General features: G+C 43.3%; 1 protein-coding gene across 1 annotated transcript; it reads right to left on the reverse strand.

Annotated features, from left to right (window-relative positions):
• Window positions 1-113: 113 nt before the first annotated feature.
• On the reverse strand, window positions 114-20,852 carry ints6 (integrator complex subunit 6). Its single transcript, XM_010746473.3, has 18 exons — window positions 20,394-20,852; window positions 20,185-20,262; window positions 19,427-19,576; window positions 14,948-15,037; window positions 13,581-13,764; window positions 9,771-9,896; window positions 9,238-9,389; window positions 8,988-9,140; window positions 8,365-8,497; window positions 7,952-8,046; window positions 7,740-7,850; window positions 7,036-7,251; window positions 6,555-6,681; window positions 6,244-6,386; window positions 5,967-6,153; window positions 3,688-4,074; window positions 2,110-2,203; window positions 114-1,989 (listed from the first exon to the last, which is right to left on the reverse strand). The coding sequence occupies exons 1-18, from the start codon at window positions 20,502-20,504 to the stop codon at window positions 1,896-1,898; spliced, it is 2,631 nt and encodes an 876-aa protein (XP_010744775.2). The 5' UTR covers window positions 20,505-20,852; the 3' UTR covers window positions 114-1,895.
• Window positions 20,853-21,190: the final 338 nt, after the last annotated feature.

Raw genomic sequence — 21,190 nt, forward strand, 5'->3', positions numbered from 1 at the left:
GTATGCAGATGGTTGCAATGTGTAACCTCACAGCTAGATGGCACTAAATCTAAATTACTAAACGATGCACTGCTACTAAACTCACCAACAAACACGGACAAAAACACGTAGAGTCACATCTTTACAGAACACTTTATTTACATGGCCCTTCACAGTGTAAAATAGAAACTTTATTCATGGAAATACTTACAAAAAGGCCGTTTTCCACTGAACATTCTCTTTAAATAGTACTCTAGGGTTATTTACATCTTTACAGTGTATTCAAAATACTCTTTTGGTAGCGGCCTCTTCACAAACAAAGACAAGTATGGCAGATTTTGGTCCCTGTCCAAGGAGGGAGGGAACAGAAGAGGGCTGCCCTCTGAATCAGAAATCAACTCTTGACCTCTACACCTAAATTCATATTATTTGTGTATATTTGAGAAAAACTGAACAGGCCTGACAGGAAAAAAAAATATGATAGAAGATTGTTGGAAAACAAACTTCTGTGACCAAAAACAAGGTAGTTTTAATTTTTAAATTACATTAAATAAACATTCTCAAATTTACACAAGTGCATTTCACGGTTAAGTGACAAGAAGTTGGTTTGAGATTCATGGCGGATCTGGAGGAGTTCAGGGGGCAGGTTAAGTTATTTGGCAGCGACCAGCACGTTGGGACAAGCTGGCATCCGAGGCCTCAGTTCATCAACACTCCGGGGGAACAACAGTTTGTGTTGCATATCAGCTGTTTCAGGCTAAAATAAGATAAAAATGGAGGGGGGGCGGGGGGGGGTAAAAGTAGCTCCATTGTTATTGCTGATTATGATGCATTAGTGTTAGTTCCTGAGTTTTTTGTCCCTGTATTTCAACATTTGTAACCAATGATGTTGCATCATTCAAAATGATGGTTTGACTTTGTGTTGGTCTCTCTGAAAACCTACATCGCAAAAGACACTTTTGAAGTTTACCCTCATTTTTTTCCCCCCTCAGAGGGAACAAAAAAAAAATTCACCTTTAAGTTACTACTCAATAATATTAATATTCAGGTAGGCAAACCACGAGTCGACAAATTCCAAGAATTTGAATTAAACCACAAGTTGAGCCAAGTCGTACAAATTTAAGAGCACAGCAGTGGAGTGCTTCAGTTAGTGGAGTGTAGAAAGTAAATTTCAACAGTCGAACAGAACAATCATCCTCTCACACAACAACAACAACAACAACAACGCCCCCCAAAACAGTAGAAAAACCTAATGAGGAGGGTAAAGTGAACGAATGAAAAGGCATGAGGAAAGAAAAGTATTTCATGAGCATCTCCGCTGGATCCTGTTTGACCCTGAGTTGGCTGAAAACGCACATGCAACCACACACGCACACACACACACACACACACACACACACACACAACCTGAACCCTTCCTACACAGTCTGTCTGTCACATCATCACAATTAAAAACATGACATCCAGACGCAGGCTGCCATCTGTTTTCTCTCCAGAATAAGTCCTGCACCACCCCACCACCACCCGCCGCTGCCCCCCCTCATTTACTGTGCCTTCTTCCAACAAAAAGAACAAAATCAGGTGGAGGTGTACAAACAATAAGGGGGGGGGGGGGGTTCAGGACGGGCTTGCAGATCGGAAAACAACCGTGCTCAAATGTTCTACAGGGGCAAACACTTCACCTGCAGCAATAAAATACCTCCTCACTACCCCTTTTTGGATATCTGGATAATGCAGTCTGTGTGTGTGTGCAAACCAACAAGACCATCAACAATGCTGAGATAATGAAAACAGTCAGGAGGTGATAGTCTGAGGGCTGGATGCGGTCTTGTCTCCGTCTCCGTGGAGGGCCCCTCCCACTACAGGAAGGGATTCGGCTTCATTATCAGTGAGTTCAGTTTGGGAACGAGCCAGTCTCAGAGCGTGTCCACATGGTTCATGTTGTTGGATCTGTTGTGGATTTCTTCGAGGAAGTTTTCCAGCTGCTCGATGAGAACGCGCTTCTTGAACCTTTGGATTGAAGCGACAGAACACAAATGTTATGTTAGCATCATGAAAAGCAACATTTTCAGGGTTCTCAGGCTAACGCAGGATCTAAAACTGCAGACGGGGCAGAGGCACATGCTTTACCTGGCCGCCTCCTTGATAATGTTTTGGAGGAAGATGAGTCGGGTGTCCAGAGTTCCCTGGATCTGCTTCAGGAGGAGGAAGATCTTCTCATAGTCTGAAACACAAAGAGCAGCAAAGTCAGTGATGATCAGTGTTCCTTAAATCTTTATACATTCAGTAAAAGGTTCAAGATTAAAAACACACAATGTGTCTGATCATCCAGGTGATCCATTCTAGGGGTGCGACTCATGCGACGACTCTCGATTACCGGTACTTCTTTGACTGCCTCAATTTTTCTTCATGAATGAACCAATTTCATTTTTAAAATGAGTTTTGATTTAAGGATATTACATAGAAAGAGTGACACATTTATGTAACTGTAAGAGCTACATATTTTGGCCTATTCAGTTTTTCCTCTTCATGTTTGAAGCATGGACATACAGTACCGGTCAACACTTTGGAGACACAGTGGTTTTCTTTACATCAAAACTGTGAATGAACACAAGGAATTATGTGGTGAGCAAAAAAAAAAAAAGTCTTAAACAATTTAGAATGTGCTTTATATTTTAGATTCTTCAAAGTAGCCAGTAGTAGTGTCAGTCAGCTTCATGAAGTTGTCACCTGGACAGTCTTAGTCATTCATTTAGTTCAACGTCTTCAGTTGTTGTTCAGACGTTGTGTTGGCGTATAGTTCTAATCCATACTCAATTGAGTAAAAGTAACAACAGTTTAGCATTACTTTCAGACATGACACACACAACTTTGAACGTACCATCAAGTGTGGTCACAAAAACCATCAAATGCTATGATGAGACTGGCTCTCTTGAAGACTACAAGCGCTCAACACCTCTGGAAACTCCTTCAAGACCATTCCAGGCGATGACATCATAAAGCTGAATGACAGAATGTCAAGAGTGTGCAAGGTGGCTACTTTAAAATCTAAATCTACATGTTCTGGTTTATTTACCACATAATTCAACGTGTTCCTTCATAGTTTTGATGTCTTCAGCGTTCATCTACAATGTAGGAAACACTGAATAAAGGATGTCCAAGGTTTTGATTGGTACTGTATGAACTAACCTTACTAATGTATGGGAAAAAAAAGACATCAGACGTCGATTGCATCACTGATTTAAACCAAATTCAGTTCACAGCATGTGTTTTTGTAATCCACAGTTTTTGAGAAAAACAACTTTGGGGTCAAAACAATGCTTGATTGGCCTAAAGGAGGCAACACTTCTGTGGTTTCTACTGGAAAAATGGAACAACAACACATCGAAGGAGGACGGGCCAGTTTCTGTCTTCTGCTTTTGTCAAAAGGGAATAAAAATGCAGTAACAGCCCCCGATCGCAATTTGAGGTTCAATTGTTCCTGTAATTATGTGCAAGTAAAGCTCAGTGTTAAACCACAATACTTTTTTGGTACTGAATGAAATGTCTTCTTTGTCCTTTGTTAAATTTAAAAAAAAAAAAAAAAAAAAAAAAAAGATTTGTGGATCTAAATGAATACTTTGGTCTGTGTGGTACCAGATCACCACTAGTATGGAAGACAGTCCTACATGCAGTCCCACCCCCTCACAGACTATGTTTAGTACATACGTCTGCCAGGTTTCCTGATCTCCTTGGTGATGAGCGCCCTCAGCTCGTTGTTGACCTTTGCCGTCTCCGTGTGGATGTGCTTCTTCAGAGCTGTGGGTGACAGGTAGCGAGGCGGCTGGTCCTCCACCAGCACCATCTCCAGTCCTCCCTCGCAGCCCGGCGGCAACTCGCCCAACTGGGGTCGTCCGTTCTCCTCCTCATCATCATCGTCGTCCTCCCTGTGCCGTAGGTCCTGGGGGTCGGCGGACATGTGGTTCTCCTGGTGATCGGGAGGCCCCGAGGGATGATCTACCTCTGAGTCCGAGCTCCCGTCTGAGCCGTAGTGGTTCTGGTTTAGGTGGTTGATGATCAGGTCTGGTTCTGGTGCTCCGTCACTCATGTCCATGTCTGCAAGTTTAGAAGAAAAAAATATAAATAAATAAATTCCCATCATCAACTCGAGTGGAGTTGGTCGTTTAGGGTTAAAAATACTCTGCACCGACATGCAGGCATATGAGTTAAAAATATTGTAAACAACTAAATTCAGCTGACGGGAACCAAGTTGGTTTACCGTTTCAGACATATTTGTATTCTCTGTGCTAAGCAGCGTGTAAGATTTAGTGACATCTAGTGGTGAAATTACAGATTGCAATCAAACGAAACCCAGGGTCTGGACATAGAAAAGGTTCATTCTATGGCAGCTTATTAGGGCTGTCAACGAATATTCTAAATTTGAATATATATATATATATATATATATATATATATATATTTATATATATATATATATATATATATATATATTATATCTATTTTTTTTTTTTTCAAATTTAGAATATTTAAAAAAAAAAAAAAAAAAAAAAAAAAAAACATTCGACTGGGGAAAAAAAAAAAAAACACATCAGTGTTTTGCGAGTGGCCGCACTGCATGACGGGTCAGGGACAGGTCACAGGAGTTGCACTTGCACAGCGTCACTCACTGCTGAAAGTAAGACGCGACAAAAACTGTGGCAGATGCAGATGGCAGAGAGAAAAACGAAATGGTAGAAAGTTCAGAGCCCAACTCAGCAGCAGAGAGAGTGGTTTGGACTCCAAGCAAAAGTTAAAACTGAAATAAAAATACTTAACTACAAGTAGTTATGTCTCGTATTAGTTTATCCTCCTGTTACTGACATAATGCACAAATATAGATATTCGAATGGTTTGAACCTATGTGTTTTTAAAGAGCGAACATTCAAACGTCAAACATCTTATGCCTATGAAAACACAATTATGAATATTATATCCCTTTTCTGTCATTTTTTGTAAATAGAGCCTCTTAAATCTGACACACTGGACCTTTAATTTTAACAGTAATTGTGCCAAGAAGTGGAGAAACGTGCCAACAAAGGCAGGGAAGAGGAAGTAAACATGGAGGTAAACAATGCAGATTTTAGCATTTAAAAAAAAAAAAAGGAAGTTTATATGACAAATCTATTCTGGTGAGAAACACTGAAGCTCCACATAACACCTTCAAACTACACCACGAGATAGATTTTTAAAAAGAAATGCCCATCAACATTTTAAAATACCGTATTTTCCGCACTATAAAAGGTGTATCGGATTATAAGGCGCACCTTCAATGAATGGCCTATTATAAAACTGTTTTCATATATAGGGCGCACCGCATTATAAGGCGCATAGAATAGAAGCTACAGTAGTGGCTGGGGTTGCATTATGCATCCACTAGATGGAGCTGCGCTAAAGGGAATGTCAACAAAACAGTCAGATAAGTCAGTCAAACTTTATTAATACAATACAAACCAGCGTTCTGACAACTCCATTCACTCCTAAAATGAACAGCTGTTTTATTATTTTTCCCGAGGTAATGTCAGTGACGTAGTATTTTCGCGACACAAATGGTGTTGGACTGGAATTCCTCTTTACCGTTCTTACCGCTGTTACTTCCATAGACATATATACATAGACGCCTCATTGAGCAGGTTGGCCCGTTGCTGTGATACGTTAATGTGTCCGCCATATTGGATGTGGCAGATCTGCCCGTAAACAAATACAAGGAAAAGGGTTGCGCTCTACTTTGCCACATCCAAAATGGCGGCGACGTCGACGTACGATTCAGCGCTCAATGCGTCTACGTATATATGTCTATGGTTATTTCGGCGACGCCCCCTGACTACGGTAGCCATGATTAACCAATATTGATCCATATATAAGGCGCATCGGATTATGTCGGCTTTTGAAAAAACTGAAGGCTTTTAGGTGCGCCTTATAGTGCAGAAAATGCGGTATATAAATCTCACCTGCTGTTGGTCGGGGGCTGGCGGGCGGTGTTACTGGAGGGGTGTAGGCTCTGCCGAGGCGCAGCAGAGGCGACATGCAGCGACGTCTCTTGGGCCCTCCGCCTGGCATGTTGCTGTTGTCTCCTGGTCTCTTCCCCTTGTTCTGAGGACCGGTTACAAACTCATCCGCCTCGTCGATCATCATTCCCTGAAAGGAGTGAGGGAGACGGTCAGTCTGCAAGTTTCACCAATCATGAATCAGTCTGCTCTTCGTCCAGTGCGAGTTGGCGGGGCTTACCTTCTTGTCTAGTTTGAAGGGGTTGCCGAATGTGTGCAAACGTTTAGGCTGCTCGGGGTCTGCGTCTCGAAGAGGCTGAGGAGCAGCTTTAAGGAAGTCTTGGTAGTTGCCCATCTGGGCTATTGGCACGCTGTGGAGTTGGTCTGGACAGGAGACAGGGAAATTCAGGAACATGGAGGGAGGATTGTTATTTTTGCTCTCAAAGAGAACTAAACGTCAGCTGAAAATCTTCCTTTTTGCTTAAGTCAGGAGTTACAGGAATAACAGAATACCCTGATGACCAACAGCAGATGTGGGAGACAGTGACTTACCTGAGTCCTGCCCTCTGAGATTACACACACTGGTGTTGAGCAGGTTCCTCCTCATTCGACTGAGCTGGTCCAGCAGATGGCTGCGAGGGATATCGTAGGGATTTCTGAAGGTTAGCGGCTTGAGGCCCTGGTGAGGAAAACAAGACAGACGGGATTGGGTTTAACTGTGGTCGTTTTCTGGTGAAATACTGTTGTACTTGAGCTGAAACAGAGTGGATATATAGTGGATATACTGTGAGGGAGACAGACTTTTCAAACAGACTGAAAAGATCTCCAAAAAATGCCTGAGGAGGATTGTTGGAAGTAATGCCAAGAAGGCATATGAGTAAAAGTGAGATTTGAAAAAGCAACTCTCAAACTGAACATTAAAAATCACAACTGTGCATGTAAATGCAGCTCGGTAAAGACACGTCGATGTGTGTAACCATGACTTATTAACTCTCGCAGTGTATCCTCAGGGAGTCTTTCAATCCAGCCGTACCTTGTTGAGCAGTGCCAGGTGAAAGCCCTGGAACTCTTTGGGGTTGAGCTCCAGGGGCATACTCGGAGCCTCTCCACTGAGACTCTGCAGCTGCTGGATGAAGTCTCTGCGCTGGGCCAGAGATATACCTCCCCCTCGCCAGCGCACCTTGATGCCCGCCTCTGGCGGCATCTTTTTACCGATCGAGGCGATCAGGCGGTCGTACTCGATCTTCGACTGGAAAAAGGAGCACAGAGACAATATAAATAACACGTGCACCACAGTTGTCTGTCATTTTTTGATTGTTAACAAATGCCATGAAAAGACCAAAACCAACAATCCGTGGGTGTCACCATTACCTTACCCAATGTTAAATGGTGCATTTGAATTGGACTATTTTTAGTCTTGGATTTGGTGCAGAGTAATTATAGCAGCAGAACACTGTGTGTAAGGCTAAATGAAAAAAAAAAAAAAACAACAACTCTGTGCTCAATGGGTGAAAGAACTGTGTGGTGTCTTGATTGTTAAACAATGGAGCTCTTTAACACAGAGGACGTACAGGCTGTAGACACACAAACACACATTACTTATATATTACTCATTACTTATATTACAATCTGATGTTATGTTTATTCTCTTTATTGGATTTATGGACAAGGATCACAATACTTAGAAGTTGGGAGGTTGTGTGACTGTATGTGTGACCTCAGGGTTAAGTGTCTAACCTGTTGGCTGAGCTTCTTCAGGTAGGAGACCACGCTGTAGCTCAGACCGTACTCCATGTTGTCTGCCAGCAGGTTTGGTGCTCCCATGATTCTTAGAGCCTTCCTGAGGGACTGCAGAGAGAACACAGCAATGAGACCAAAGCAGCATCTCTTATGGAGTTTGTATGTGAATCAAATAAAGAAAAAAAAAAGCTAAAAAATGATGCACTGACCCCGATATAATACGGAGGCATGGTCTTCAGGTAGTTCTCAAAGGACTGCCGCCATTTGATAGTAGGCTTGAACTTGTGCACTTTGATCAAGTCGTCTGCAATACCCAAGAAATAAACAGAAAAATTACATTCATCTGCAGCACGTGCTTTATGAAACAAATACAGCAGAGCTCCCTTTGATACAAGTAAACACGAGTGCAATCTGCCGTCCTACATCAGAATGTGAATCTATTGACTTCACTTATAATGATCCTCTTACTATAACAGCACATATGACCATGTTTATTTACAGGTGCTGAGGAGTGTGGAGGACTCAGAAACAGAGCAACTATAAATACACAGTACATAAATACACACACTCGTAGTAGAAATGAAGGGGAACGCCTAATGTGACATGGATCGGTCGGTCTTACCCAGAAGTGGCAGTAGCACGGGGTAGTTGTAGGGCATCACAAACAGGTTGACACAGTTCAGAGCTGTGCTGGCCTTTAAGTAGCCAAACGGTTGGCCCAGGTCACTGTACTTGGCACTGTTACATACAAACACCTGAAAAGACAGAGAGAACGCTCTTCAACCAAAAACAATATGAATCGCAGAAATTGCTTTTTGTTAACTGGCTCACTGGGATATTATAATCATCATCATCATAACATCCACTGGGTCAGCCACACAGCTAATACTCAGAAGTAGGACCTCTCTCTCTTTGAAACTGCACTCTCAACACTCCCTCTGTGATTTTTAAGCTAATGTTTTCACCTCAACTAACCTCTGTCACACATTTAATACGGCTAAGTAGGACACAGCCTCCGATAGCTGTGCATTTCTTATTGTATTCTTCCAGAACAGCCCCCGAGTATGCACAGCAGCAAACTAAACTGTGGGATGAGTGAAAAATGGAGAGGACAGGCTTTACACAAATATGGTGGAACATCTAATGCTACTCTCATCTGGGTGTAAACACTGAACCACCAGGTTCACGACTAAAAGCAACAAAGTCTTTTGTTTTAAACGTGTTGTGTTCGTGACGTTGCTGTACCTGCCAGCAGGTGTGAGGTGACTTCCTCTCCAAGATGTACTGCGTGAGAGGCGACGGCTCCAGCTCGTACTTATCGAAGGGCACCTTGTCGATCACCATGGGCTCTGCGTCCAGACAGGAGAAGCGGACATGGGGGTGTGCTGAGCGCGGGGGCTGCATGGGTCACAGAGGGAGAGGTGAATCCACAGAATGATAACAGCATGCCTGCAGACAGCTTACAAATGCTTTCTAATAAAATATTGTTTCTTACCAGCGTTGGAGAGTTCTGGTCCGGCCAGAAGGCCTCGGGGATGGGCCAGTGACCGATGGGGACGCCAGTTTTAGGGTTGGGTCGTACGTAGATCAGCTTGTGACAGCAGTGCCAAGGCTGTACGCCGGACTTCAGCACCTCAGCTGCAGCATCTGGACAGTTGCATAGAGCACAGGGGAAACTGATTTATTTATTTATTTATTTATTTATTTACATACATAGGTACAACAATCATCAACAGCTAAAAGTTGAAGTGTTTGTGAGATATGAAAAACACAACAAAATGATTTTGATAAGCTGCAAACAGTGTGTAGGCAGTTCAAATGTGAAGGTGGGGGCCTTAAACTGTGAAATCCACCAGCTGTTTGTGAACAGCAGTAAAGAAAAGCTCAGAGAGGATTAAAACAAACAGCGAGTGGGGGAGAGAGAGAGATAGAGAGAGAGCAAAGAGATACTCTACTAATCAAACAGATGCAGTGCAGTCTTTTGGAAACAGAGTCGGGGGAGAAATTGCAAACAAATGTGTCTCTTACCCTCTAGAGGAGGAGGGTCAGGCCCGGTTTTCTCAAAGTTTATCACCACTCCGCTCTGGATTTTCTGCACCAGGGACTCCAGACATTGATTCAACATACGCTGAGAGAACACGCTGTAGGAACGTCCTGCAACACACACATACACAGACAACATTTTCAGTTCTATATATAGTATGACTGGAGTTCTGCCCCTGCGTTTAACTGAATATGAATGAAGTCGGCTTATTTAAAGTGAATCCTTTCAAAAATCTATTTAGGTTTTGCTTTCATCAGCTTTAAAGCTGCAGTCATTCCATTGTTGAGCCACTAGGGGGCGGCGAAAACAAGCGGAAAGAACAACACTTCTCAGAGTGTGAAAGTTGAAGTTGTTCTAGCAATGTGGTCTTGCCATCATTATTTGGTCACCTGATGAATTTATGTCCATCGGTTGCTCCCCCCCCCCCCACAATAAGACCCACCAACCATGTGAGAAGAATATCTAGCTCTTTAACTTCTCAAGGCTCACCAGTCTCTATCTGTGCCTCTGTGTTATTTGGTGCTGAGCAGGTAACGTACAGTAGCTTCATCAGAAAACAGCTGCCTGCTGCTGCTGGAACGAGGTTAAGGCTGAATCATGCAGTAAAAGAGCCATAAAACACAAAATACTGAGCTGAAAGAAAAGAGGCTGGAGACTGAGAGGAACTACAGGACATGTGAGATAATGCTCTGTGGGTTTGTCACAATGAGTCGGCGCAATTTCAGTATCCAATATCTATTCTTCAGAATGCCAGGACTCCTTCATCTCTGCTTTTGCTTTATTAATAAGATAATGAGATAGACTGAAGAAAGTCATGAAGTCATGCTGGTGTTGAAGAGTGTGACAGCTGTTGGAATGAAGGTCCTGAGGTAGATTCCTTCTTACATGGTGAGAGTAACAGTCTGTTGCTGAAGGAGCTCCACAGTCTCAGGTGGACGTGGTGATAGGAGATGTTCATGTGGATTTGCATTAAATGTCTAGACTGTGGTCATAAATGGCTGCCTGAGGTCTATATGACATGTGAACGGTGGGAACCAAGTTAGATTAGACTAGACTGTTCTGACAGCTACCTGCTCGTGGAAGAAAAAGAAATGTATTCAGAGAATAACTGACATTGTTCCGTGTGTTTATCTGCTGCATCTGACTTTTGGGAGAATTAAATCAACCCAAATTGAATCAAATTATAACCGTCTGAGGAAGATCAGTGCCAATATCGAGCCCCGTCGCTTACATAAAAATATCTATATAACCAGCTGAGTGTTGCATGTTGTCCGTCTTGTTATAGAAAATAATAGATGCAGGAATTTTACAAACATAAAAACCAGATCCCAACTGGTGGACATGAATTTATCACCTGTCTTAACATATACCTGGGTGAAAGCACACAGGATTAATCAAGTACCATTAGCTGACTTTGAAACACTGCAGTGTCCGCCTGTAGGTAAATGTGCTCTCTACTCAACACTGTACTCATCTTTATGGTGCCGTATCAGTCCTGACTCAGAGTTACGGCCATTCAAAAAGGTATGCTTGCCTGTGATGCAGCTCTGAAGCTCTTTAGTTTATTTGTCGCAGCGTCTGTCACAGAGGTCGCATAAATCAGACGCGCCATATCACAAAGCTACAACTGATTAGTCTAATTCAGCCTTCTGGCCGCTCGCTGCCTCCAACTTCACCTCTAATGCCCTTGTTATGCACCCATTCACTCCCTCATTTCAATAGGCCGTGGCTTTGTGTCAGATCTGCCATCAGCAGTAATGGACAGGCAGCATGTACTGTAGTCGGTCGGTGACAATGGAGCTGTGTCATGTTCTGCATTCAGCACCACCGAGTGCTACACAGAGCTTTGGTGTGCTCTGCTCTGTGTTAATCTTAACCTGCCATCAGCATCATTCTGGTCTGTTCCTCCCGCCAGCTGCTTCCACAACCAGGCGGCAGTGAGGACTGGAGACAGGAGGGATAAAAGTCGACTTCTATAAGTGGATGTTCTTTAAAAACTGGTGCGTAGGCAGTCGGGGTTTGGCTTATTCTCCAGCCAGATCGAAGTCATCAGCCTTAAAAAGACTTCATGTTGGGGGCTGGGGGAACAATCCTGGACTAGGTTGGGAAAATCTGGGTAATCTAACCTTAATCAACAATTACTCCTGAAGTGCACTTGAGCAAAGCACTTAACCCCTCCAAAGCAGACTTGCTCAGTGCTTACAATAAGAGCAGACTGTGTTTGTGCTGGGCTGTTCAAGATCCCACTGGCAAACTGGTAAACACAAGCAACTCTGAATGTTGAGTAAGACAGTGCAGACAGAGCTCGGGGCTGTCTCTCGATGGAGTGGAAAACAGCTGTCAAGGAGAACTTTCTCTCTATCACTTAAATTTTTCCCTTCAAAAAACCCTGCCACACCCATTGTTCTCCTTTCTCTGTATTGACAGAGATGATTCATCAGCTGAGCTATGGAATGCATTTAACAAATAGCTATTTTGATCCACTGTTATAAATACTTTGAGCTTGTCCCAGCATGTTCCACCAGGCAATGCTGCAGAAATTAGGCTCCTGTCCCTCCTGTGAGGAATAAGTCTATGATGGGCTTCCCCCCCCCCCAAAAAAAGGTTATAATGATATCCATTTACAAACAGTGCCTGTGCTAAATAAAACACATTAAGGTACTTTGTGCGATGTCATGTTAGCCAGCTGTCTGTGACGCACAGCTGTGATCTATCGCAAGTTACACTGATATTTATTAATAATCTATAAATGTGGCAGACGCAAAGGCCTTTAAATCTCATTTTAAGTGTTTGGACTGTTTGTAGTAGTATTTTAAAATGAATAGGCTGTGTGTAAGTGTGTGCTGTGCATATTTGCTTATTAGTGTCTCCAAAATATAATAAAAAAAAAAGGTTGCTACAGTTCCAATAATGCAACTTAAAGGTCCAGTGTGTATGATTTAGGAGGATCTATTGGCAGGAACTGAATACATATTCACTAGTATGTTTCCATTAGTGTATAATCACATGAAAATATGTTGTGTTTTCGTTGTCTTAAAATGAGCCCTTTATATCTACAATGAGAGCGGGTCCTCTTCCACGGAGTCCTCCATGTTGAACCACCATTTTTCTACAGCAGCCCAGAACAGACAAACCAAGCACTGATACAGAAAGGGCCCTTTGCTTTTGATGTCAATTTGGCAGCCAGAGTTTTCCTACATGCTTTAAAGGAGAGGGTGAGGAGAGGGACAGTCTTTATTTGGCTGCAATCTGCAACTTTACCACTAAGTGGCACTAAATCCTACACACTTAAATAGCATTCTCGCCTGCCTGTATATCCTCTTCTTTCAATTGCCTTGCCCCTTGATCTTTAAAGGTGCAGTGTATAGGATTTAGTTACATCGACTCAGCCTCCTGATCCAAGCATGAGTAAACTAAAAGTTCCTATTTAGAACCAGCGTTCTGTTTCTCTGTTTTGGGCTTGTAGAAACACAGTGGTTCAACATGGCGGACTCCCTCTGTAGGTATAAACGTCTTATTCTAGGGTAATAAAACATAACTATTCTTATTTACAAGTTAGTACACACAAATTACACTAATCATATTTCACTTCTGCCAACAGATCCCCTTCATTGTCACACCCCTTTAAGGTTTTCAGTCAAATAATTGAAGTCTGAAGCCAAACTTGAGAGCTTTGAAATTTGTCACACGACATTATACTCTCCATTACACAGACCAAGCAGGACTCCTGCGGTGCAGTTCTACAATACACATAATACATTAACCAAACACCGGCTTCTGTTCTGTCCACGTACCTCCGGTAACCTCACACATGGGGGTGATTGGAGAATCGTCGGGCGGGACGCCACCGAGGGGTTCGGGCTCCACCGAAGCATTTCCCGGGATGCGCAGCACCAGAGCGAACAGACGCTGGTCCCAGCGGAAGGGCTCCTTGGTCAGCTCGCTACCCGGCAGTGGGGTGGTCAGAGGGAGGTGGAGCTGGACGGTGGAGAGGAACAGAGGAGTGAGTTATGAAATCAACCATGGATCATTGTTGGTTGGATGACAGAAATGAGTTGATGAGATGTCGCTATACCAATTAAAACAAATATTTGTTTGTCTGAAGACCATTTTTCAACTGAGCTCTAAGTTGAGTACTTAAACAATAACAATTAAAAAGACATTGCAGCAGACAGCCTCTGTTAACTAGTATTGAAAGCTTTTATGTTATTGATGCATCGCCCCTTCACAGCAGTAGGCTTCTCTCACAGATACAGATTCTGTTTCTCATTTCAGGCCCGGACTGTCAAAAGAGCTGCAATTAAAGTCAAACTTCACCATCAAATATCACTTGGTAATTTGTGTCCAGTTTGAACAAGCGCAGGGCTGGAATTACGACAAGAAGCCATAAATTAGAGCGTGGCTGCAGCATGAAGGGTTTAATTCTATACGTTTGACCTCCAACTGTTTCCATTCTCGAGCTAGAAAACTGACGACTGTTTAATAGAGTCCTCTGCATCTCACGGGGAGCGGCAGCACAAATATTCAACAATATTCATGTATGACAACTTGTAGGAAATATTGATCATCCTTTCGACACTACTTGACATTTTAAAAAGGCAGAGGGGTGAATCGATTCATCAAAACAGAGACAGATAAAGAGAACCCGATCACCGGTTGTGGGTTCTGACGTGAACATTTGCTGCTCTTTCAAAACAAGTAACTACAATGTGTTAACTCAGGCTTTGGGGAGATGTGAAGGGGCATTTTATGCATCCAACAAACCCATTATTCATGAGTTAAAGCAAAAGATCTGAAGAAAAGAAAATATATTTCTTTGAGATTTTGTTGGCGAGTACTTTTCCTTCAGCAAGATAACCCATCCACCTAAAAAAGAAATTTATTAGGCGCTGAACTATTGATGTTTGACACAGGGATAAAGATACCACTATCCCCCAGCAGGGCCATGTCATGACATGGGAATGTTTCAAAAAGTCATGAAACGTGAAATATTTGAAACACTCTGTTGCAACAGCTGATCTGTGACTTGATTTTAGCCTCTGCAGTGAGCGATAAAGTGATTGATGCTTAAGTGAACACGTCTGTGTGGTTGTGTGTGATCAGACAGGCTCGTGAGTTAAAACACTCCTGATCGCACTTTTTTTTTGCTTGTTTGGCTGACCTCGTCTTGGACTCCGCCGCCGCTGGTCAACTTGTTGCCGTCGCTGATGGCGATGATGATAGCGGGCTCGAGGAAAAAGGGATTCCTTCCCTGCAAAAACAGAAAGAAATACAAAAAAAAAAAATGACATTCACGATTAATTAAAAAAAAAAAACTAAAGCACAACAGCAGACAGAAGCAATGTGTCACAATGCATTTATAGAAGCCAAGAGCAAAATTCATGTTGGAATTTAGCAGCTGTATTTATAGCGCTTGAACTCGGAGGCATTAATGAGCACAGATAACATGTCATTATATAGATAACTTATAGAGGATCTATTTAAAGTGAGTGGGTGTGTGAGGAGCTGAACTCTGGGGAATAATAAGAAAACAGTCTCATCTCTGCATCTTAGTGTGTGTGTGTGTCTGCAGTTCACTCCATCCTCCACGACGACAGAGCACATTACCTGAGGACCCATGTGAAACCTCTTTTTCAGCCACAATATTTCATGACACAAGCACTCCGATGCTGATAAAATGAAACCGGAGCAGCGCTGCATTTATCACTATGCATCAGCCCCCCTGGGACTTCCACAGCGGCCACAGAATAACTTGGGTTGAGTAAACGGCGTTAAAAAAAAAAAAAAAACAACTCTAAAAAACACGGCACAAAGTCCTGTCAGCTACACCGGACCACGGAGGCTTCATAAAGGCCGCCCTGTTTCTGACAGACGTGCAGTGATTAATGGACGTGGACCTGCTCGGTCTGGTTTCTGCTCAATGATGGATCTGTCCACATTCACAAAGTAAACAGAGCGGGATACCACCAAGATCCACTGCACTGGAAGTCTCCATGACAACCTGGAAATTTATTTTTTTGTTGTTGTTTGGTTTAGCCCTTTATGATATCAAACACTTCTTTAGCATGCTAATGAGGTGTTGATGAGGCCAGGCGAGTGATGATTCCATCCGTGTCACATCAGCTTTCACTGTTGCTATGCAAATTAGGTGTTGGTCATGAGGACGCTGAGAACAGATTTTAAAGTGACATTTTTGGACATAACAGCTCCTGTAATGTGTCAAACACAGTCTGCGTGTCAGTCTACTATCGTGTGTGAACACATACATTAGAAATGATTAACTGTAGCACCAGTCATGTGCAGTGACTCCGTCGACAGGTCATCTATGTAGTCACCTGCAGTCAAGTCTCTCTGAAGTAGCGGGATCTCCGGTCTGTTGACACAACGCCAGACTGATGGAGATCCATTAGAGCCCTGTTTATCACCCCCGCTGACATGTTAACTTACGACCAAACATCCGCGCTCGTATCATTTCCTCGACCTCATCCTTTCCTGTCCTCCCCTCTCCCTCCACTCTCTCACTGCTCTCTTAATGAAACTGTGATCAGTGTCAGGATTACCCGCTGGCTCGCTCCCCTCTCTACCTTCGTACTCCCGCTCCATCTCCCAGGGGAGAGTCATCTCAGATGCCTGGCAACCTAGAGGGCTCTTTGTTACTTTAGAGAGAAGCACTCCGGGGCAATATTAACTCCCTCATAGCCCTTATTCCCCCTTTGTCTTGTCCCTCTCTTAGCTTTTCCACGGCCACTGAACATCTTGGCGCTCACAAGGATGAAAAATCAAAGTCCACTTTTCTTTATGAATTCAATTAAACAAGAAAAGCAAACGTTGGTGAGTTATTATAGGGGACGCTTCAAACACAAAGCAGCAGGCTGAGCGTGAGCTGCATCACCCCGGTTTGGGTTTGTTTTACAGCTGCTGAAGCAAACCGAGACAGAGAGTGTGTGAAGACATCAGAGCGCTGATGGAACCCACTCAGAGGAGCGTGCTGCTTTCAGATCATTTTGTCATTTTGTCAAAGTTCAGAGGACGTTAGGTTTATTATATACACGATGTACGCCCATATCCTGACTATCAATATGAGTGGAAATGAGGCTCTTGCTCTCAAACAGTTAACCTCCATCTGCTCATTAAACTCGTTTTATGTGGAAGTGCACGCCCGTTTCACTTCACTTTTACAGCAGAGCGGCTTTGTTTAAATAAAATATAACAGAAAACAGCTGACGAGAGGCGTGACAATCCTGTGTAGTACCAAAACAAATCAATAAATCAATTAGTTAATACACTAACAAGTATTCCAGGAAATCATTAAGTCATCTATTAAGCAGCATCTCAAGTGTGAGAATTTTTTTTTTTTTTTAGTATTATATGAATATTTTTGGCGTTTGGACTGATGGTCCGACAGTTGTGAAGAAATAAAGACATTATGTTGGACTATAGGAAACTGATTTTGTATTTCTCATTATTTCTGACTAAATTATTGACCAGTTTTTAGTTGAAAGACAGTTAATCAATAATAAAAAGAATTATTAGCTGCAGCCCCTTTAACGGCGTTGTTATACCTCTTCTTTTCATGGCACATAACGGGGTATAATCGCTAATAAAACATCATTGATTATTTGGAGTCTGACCTCCTTTCAAGCGCTGAAAGACACACAGAGGACAGAGGCGGTCATTAAATTCTAAAACAGCATCAACCCAATCATTACAGGTCACCTGTGACCGGATCAGGACACACTAACCTTGACCTCAGTGTGTGCCGTTTAGTGTTCACAGGCGTGAGCGCGTCCATATCGCTAGTGCCAGCCTGACAGCACAGGGTGGCATTTGACATTCAAACTCCCAGAGAGAGTCCGACATGCATTATGTATGTGTGCATTACCCAGGATGCTCGGGATCTTCCATGTGTTACTCTGGAAATGCTAGTTAATCATTCACTAGTGCTTCACACCCTCCCACGACTTACCTCCACGAGGGGGGTGGAAAAAGGATGTCCGGATTCTATATCGACCACAGGCGTGCAGACTCTCTGGGTATGGACTAGACTTTAAAGCTCATACTGATAATGACTGTTCTGTTCCCAGGGCAGAAAACTGCTTCTCATTTGTAGACGCCGGACAGAAGACAGGGGAAATCTTACAGGGTGATGCGATACATCTCCCACGAGCTGTTCTGTTATTGTTTTGTCCTTTCTAACGAGACGGAATCAGGATAGACATTTTGTGTCACACTGCACGGCGAGCAGAACGATGAAAGAAGCCATCTGTTGCAGATAAGGCTGACATGAGAACACAATCTCACATCTTCTATCCACCGTACACATGGCTTTGGTTTCAACAACCACATCCCCTAAAGTGGAAATTTGACCACAGAGACCAGTGAGGTCATTAGGCGGGCCAGTAATATTTAGCAATATATTATATATAAATATAGTAATATATAAGACTTTGTGGGCTTGTAGAATCTGTGTTTGGCGTATTCGTTCCCAATTTATTTGATGTGAACGCAGGCTTCCAGCTGTGAATCAGGCTGACTTGGCTGTTCAGCTGGAGGACAGACTTGTTTCGAATTCACAAATTAAAAAAACGGAGTTGTGCAACACAATGGAAAAAAACATCTAGGAGCTTGGCAGCTGCACATTGTAAAAGCTTTTTCTTGAATAACATAAAATTCATGATCTTGTGACCAGAATGTTTAAATAAATCCGTGTTTGCTGTTGACTTGAACAAAACATCAGCATCGGTAACACATGAGACATCGAGGTATAATCACAAAACAACTGAGAATGTGCTCATCAAGCCACAGTGGTCCACTTAATTTACACTCAAATCATCACAGAAGGTTTAAAAGGTCCTTTAGGTCTCGCTCATAAAAAATGAAGCAGTCTGAAACAACAGCTCAGACGTAAATCAGCCCTTAAACAAAGGCTGTAATGTTCCTCTTTTTATAGAAACCGGTTTTCGGAGAGGTGTTATTCACCTTTATAGTCATTTCATAAGCTCCCCCTGTGAGGTGTTTCAAATATTTTGTCCAAGTGATTTACGTGCACGAGGGCAGACTAAATATAAGGGCAAACACATCACCTCCAACTCAGACCATCATGTTGAAAAACACCTCTTCAAAAACAGCTTCGACGACACCGAACATCACAACTCTCGTGGAGGTAGGAGTTAAAGCAGCTTTACTTTTAGGGCTGGTGTAGCTAATAAAATACTAAATCTGTGCAGACTTCATTAACTATTTATCCGTCTGAGGCTGCGAGAGATGCTCAAATTTTTTTTTTTTTTTTTTTTTTTTTTTTTTACACAGACAACCTGCACATCCTGGCGTTTTTTAAAATTATTAGCAATAATTAATAATAGCATGAAGCTATCCGTGATTTTGAGCGCCGTGGCACGGATCAATAAAAAAATATTCCTGAGGTCTGTTTGACTTGGTTGCTATCATGTTTGTGTCATGACTGGTAAAGTGTGTGGGGGTCACAGTATGCAGGTGGTTGATGCTTGTAAGACTGGGGATAGGCGGGGTGGGGTGGGGCGGTGGGGAAGTAGGGCGTGGGGTGAAGGGGGTCTGTGGCCATATATAGCACCTTGTCCTAACACCTGATTTCTTCTCTGCCTCTCTCTTCAGTGCTACATACCTGTCCATAGTTGTCTATCCCAGTCACTAATCTATTGAGATTGAGTAAATCAAAAGCGGTCCTCAAGGACTGGCCGATAGTCGTGAGTCCGGTGGCTTGGAGGTTCCTCAGCTCGGTCATGAATGTGGCGTGGCTCTCTTTCCATCCCGCCTTTAAAAAACAAAACAAAACAAAAAACAACAAAAAAAAAATATTGGGTTATTAACAGGCATAAACACATTACAGCTCCACTGTTGTGACCACTTGTACAGGGGAGTGAAGGGTTAACTTTGGTGTTTTATGATGAGTCTTCACTGATAAAAACACACATGGAGGCTGCTTCCTCTTTGTCAGGACAATAAACTGACACACTTGTATCTGTTTCAAGAGGCTGCTGCTGCCACCACCAGTCCCCCTGATAACACAGCCTCAACGCACGCCGTGACTAAAGTGGCAATTTGGTCTAAATAAGTAAAGTAAAGCTAGTCCCCCTCCTCCCCTCCTTCCCTTTCCTCCTTGCCTCCTCCCTCCTAGATATCACCTCGCTGTATAAATAACACCCAGAGTTCCTTGCTGCTCACACTGAAACAAAATGTCGGCCATGTTTTAAAAGGGGTATGAAAGCACCTCCTGAAGATTTTTTTTTTCTCCTCTCTCTCTCTCCTCTACACAATTGATGTAGTGATCACAACGTGGTGGAGCCGTGGAGGGACAAGTCAAATCTGCGACAATGTAAAAGCTTTTTTTTCGTGGACATAGAGCCGAAAACAAAACTCTACCTTTATCCCGAACGGAACGTCTTCAAAATTTACCAACATATACCGGTCCCCTCGGCTCGCCGGATCTCTCCCTCTGAGCTGTGGAGATAGTAGAAGAATTATTGACGGTTACCGAGAGAGACAGGGTCTGACAGGTCGAGCTTTGCAACAGCACAACGATGAGCCGAGCCAGCAGCTCCCAATAGCAATGTGTCCCGTGGTTACAGTACCTTCATAAAAGTCTCAACAGCGCCTTTTGCTATGTCCAGATAGGTAGTGCCCAGATGGGTGCGCTGGTTCATTGAAGCGGACGTGTCTATCAGAAAAAGTAAAACGGGCATTGTGATGGTAATGACACGTTCTGCATGGACTTGGTGTCAGTACAAACCGGCCAAAACGCAAAAAAGTCTTTTGTTCTCCTGCCGCCTGTATCACCTCTCAGCTAGCTAGCTAGCTGGCTGGCTAACTGTCTGTCTCACACATTCTTTCAAAAAAAGTGTCAGAATAGTGAGTGGAGAGGCCCTCTCCGGGCGAACTAGACTAAAAACCTCAAACCCTAGGGGCAGGTTATGGATTCACGAGGGATTTTGAGAATTTTTACAATATTTTGCAAATATTCCTAAGTTTCATAGTAACAAAGTTCCCCCTCATAGTGAGTCCCTGCTTCTCCCTACACTGAATGCGCTGTGTCTTCCCCACTGGTTTTAACCTAAGGTCCGCGTGTGACCCCGCCTCCCGAGCGGTCCTTCGGCGTCACGTGCGCGAACGCTCGCCCCGCGATTGGTCGTCTCGAGCGCCCCCTCATTACCATATCCAAATTAGGCCAAAGCCGAGCCTGTCTGCTGCGCATGCTCGCTCGCTCGCCCGGAGAGGCAGGAATGCGAGGAAAAAATATTCAGTACATGCATTGTGTGATCGAGAATGTAACATATGTGACAATAACTGAGCGTGGCTGTAACAGACTGAGCTCGTGTTGGGGTGTAGGGACGGGGGAGCTGTGTCTGCCCCCTGAGAGCCGATTACATAA

The sequence above is a fragment of the Larimichthys crocea genome, chromosome XVII (assembly GCF_000972845.2).
Source record: "Larimichthys crocea isolate SSNF chromosome XVII, L_crocea_2.0, whole genome shotgun sequence".
Taxonomy (NCBI): domain Eukaryota; kingdom Metazoa; phylum Chordata; class Actinopteri; family Sciaenidae; genus Larimichthys; species Larimichthys crocea.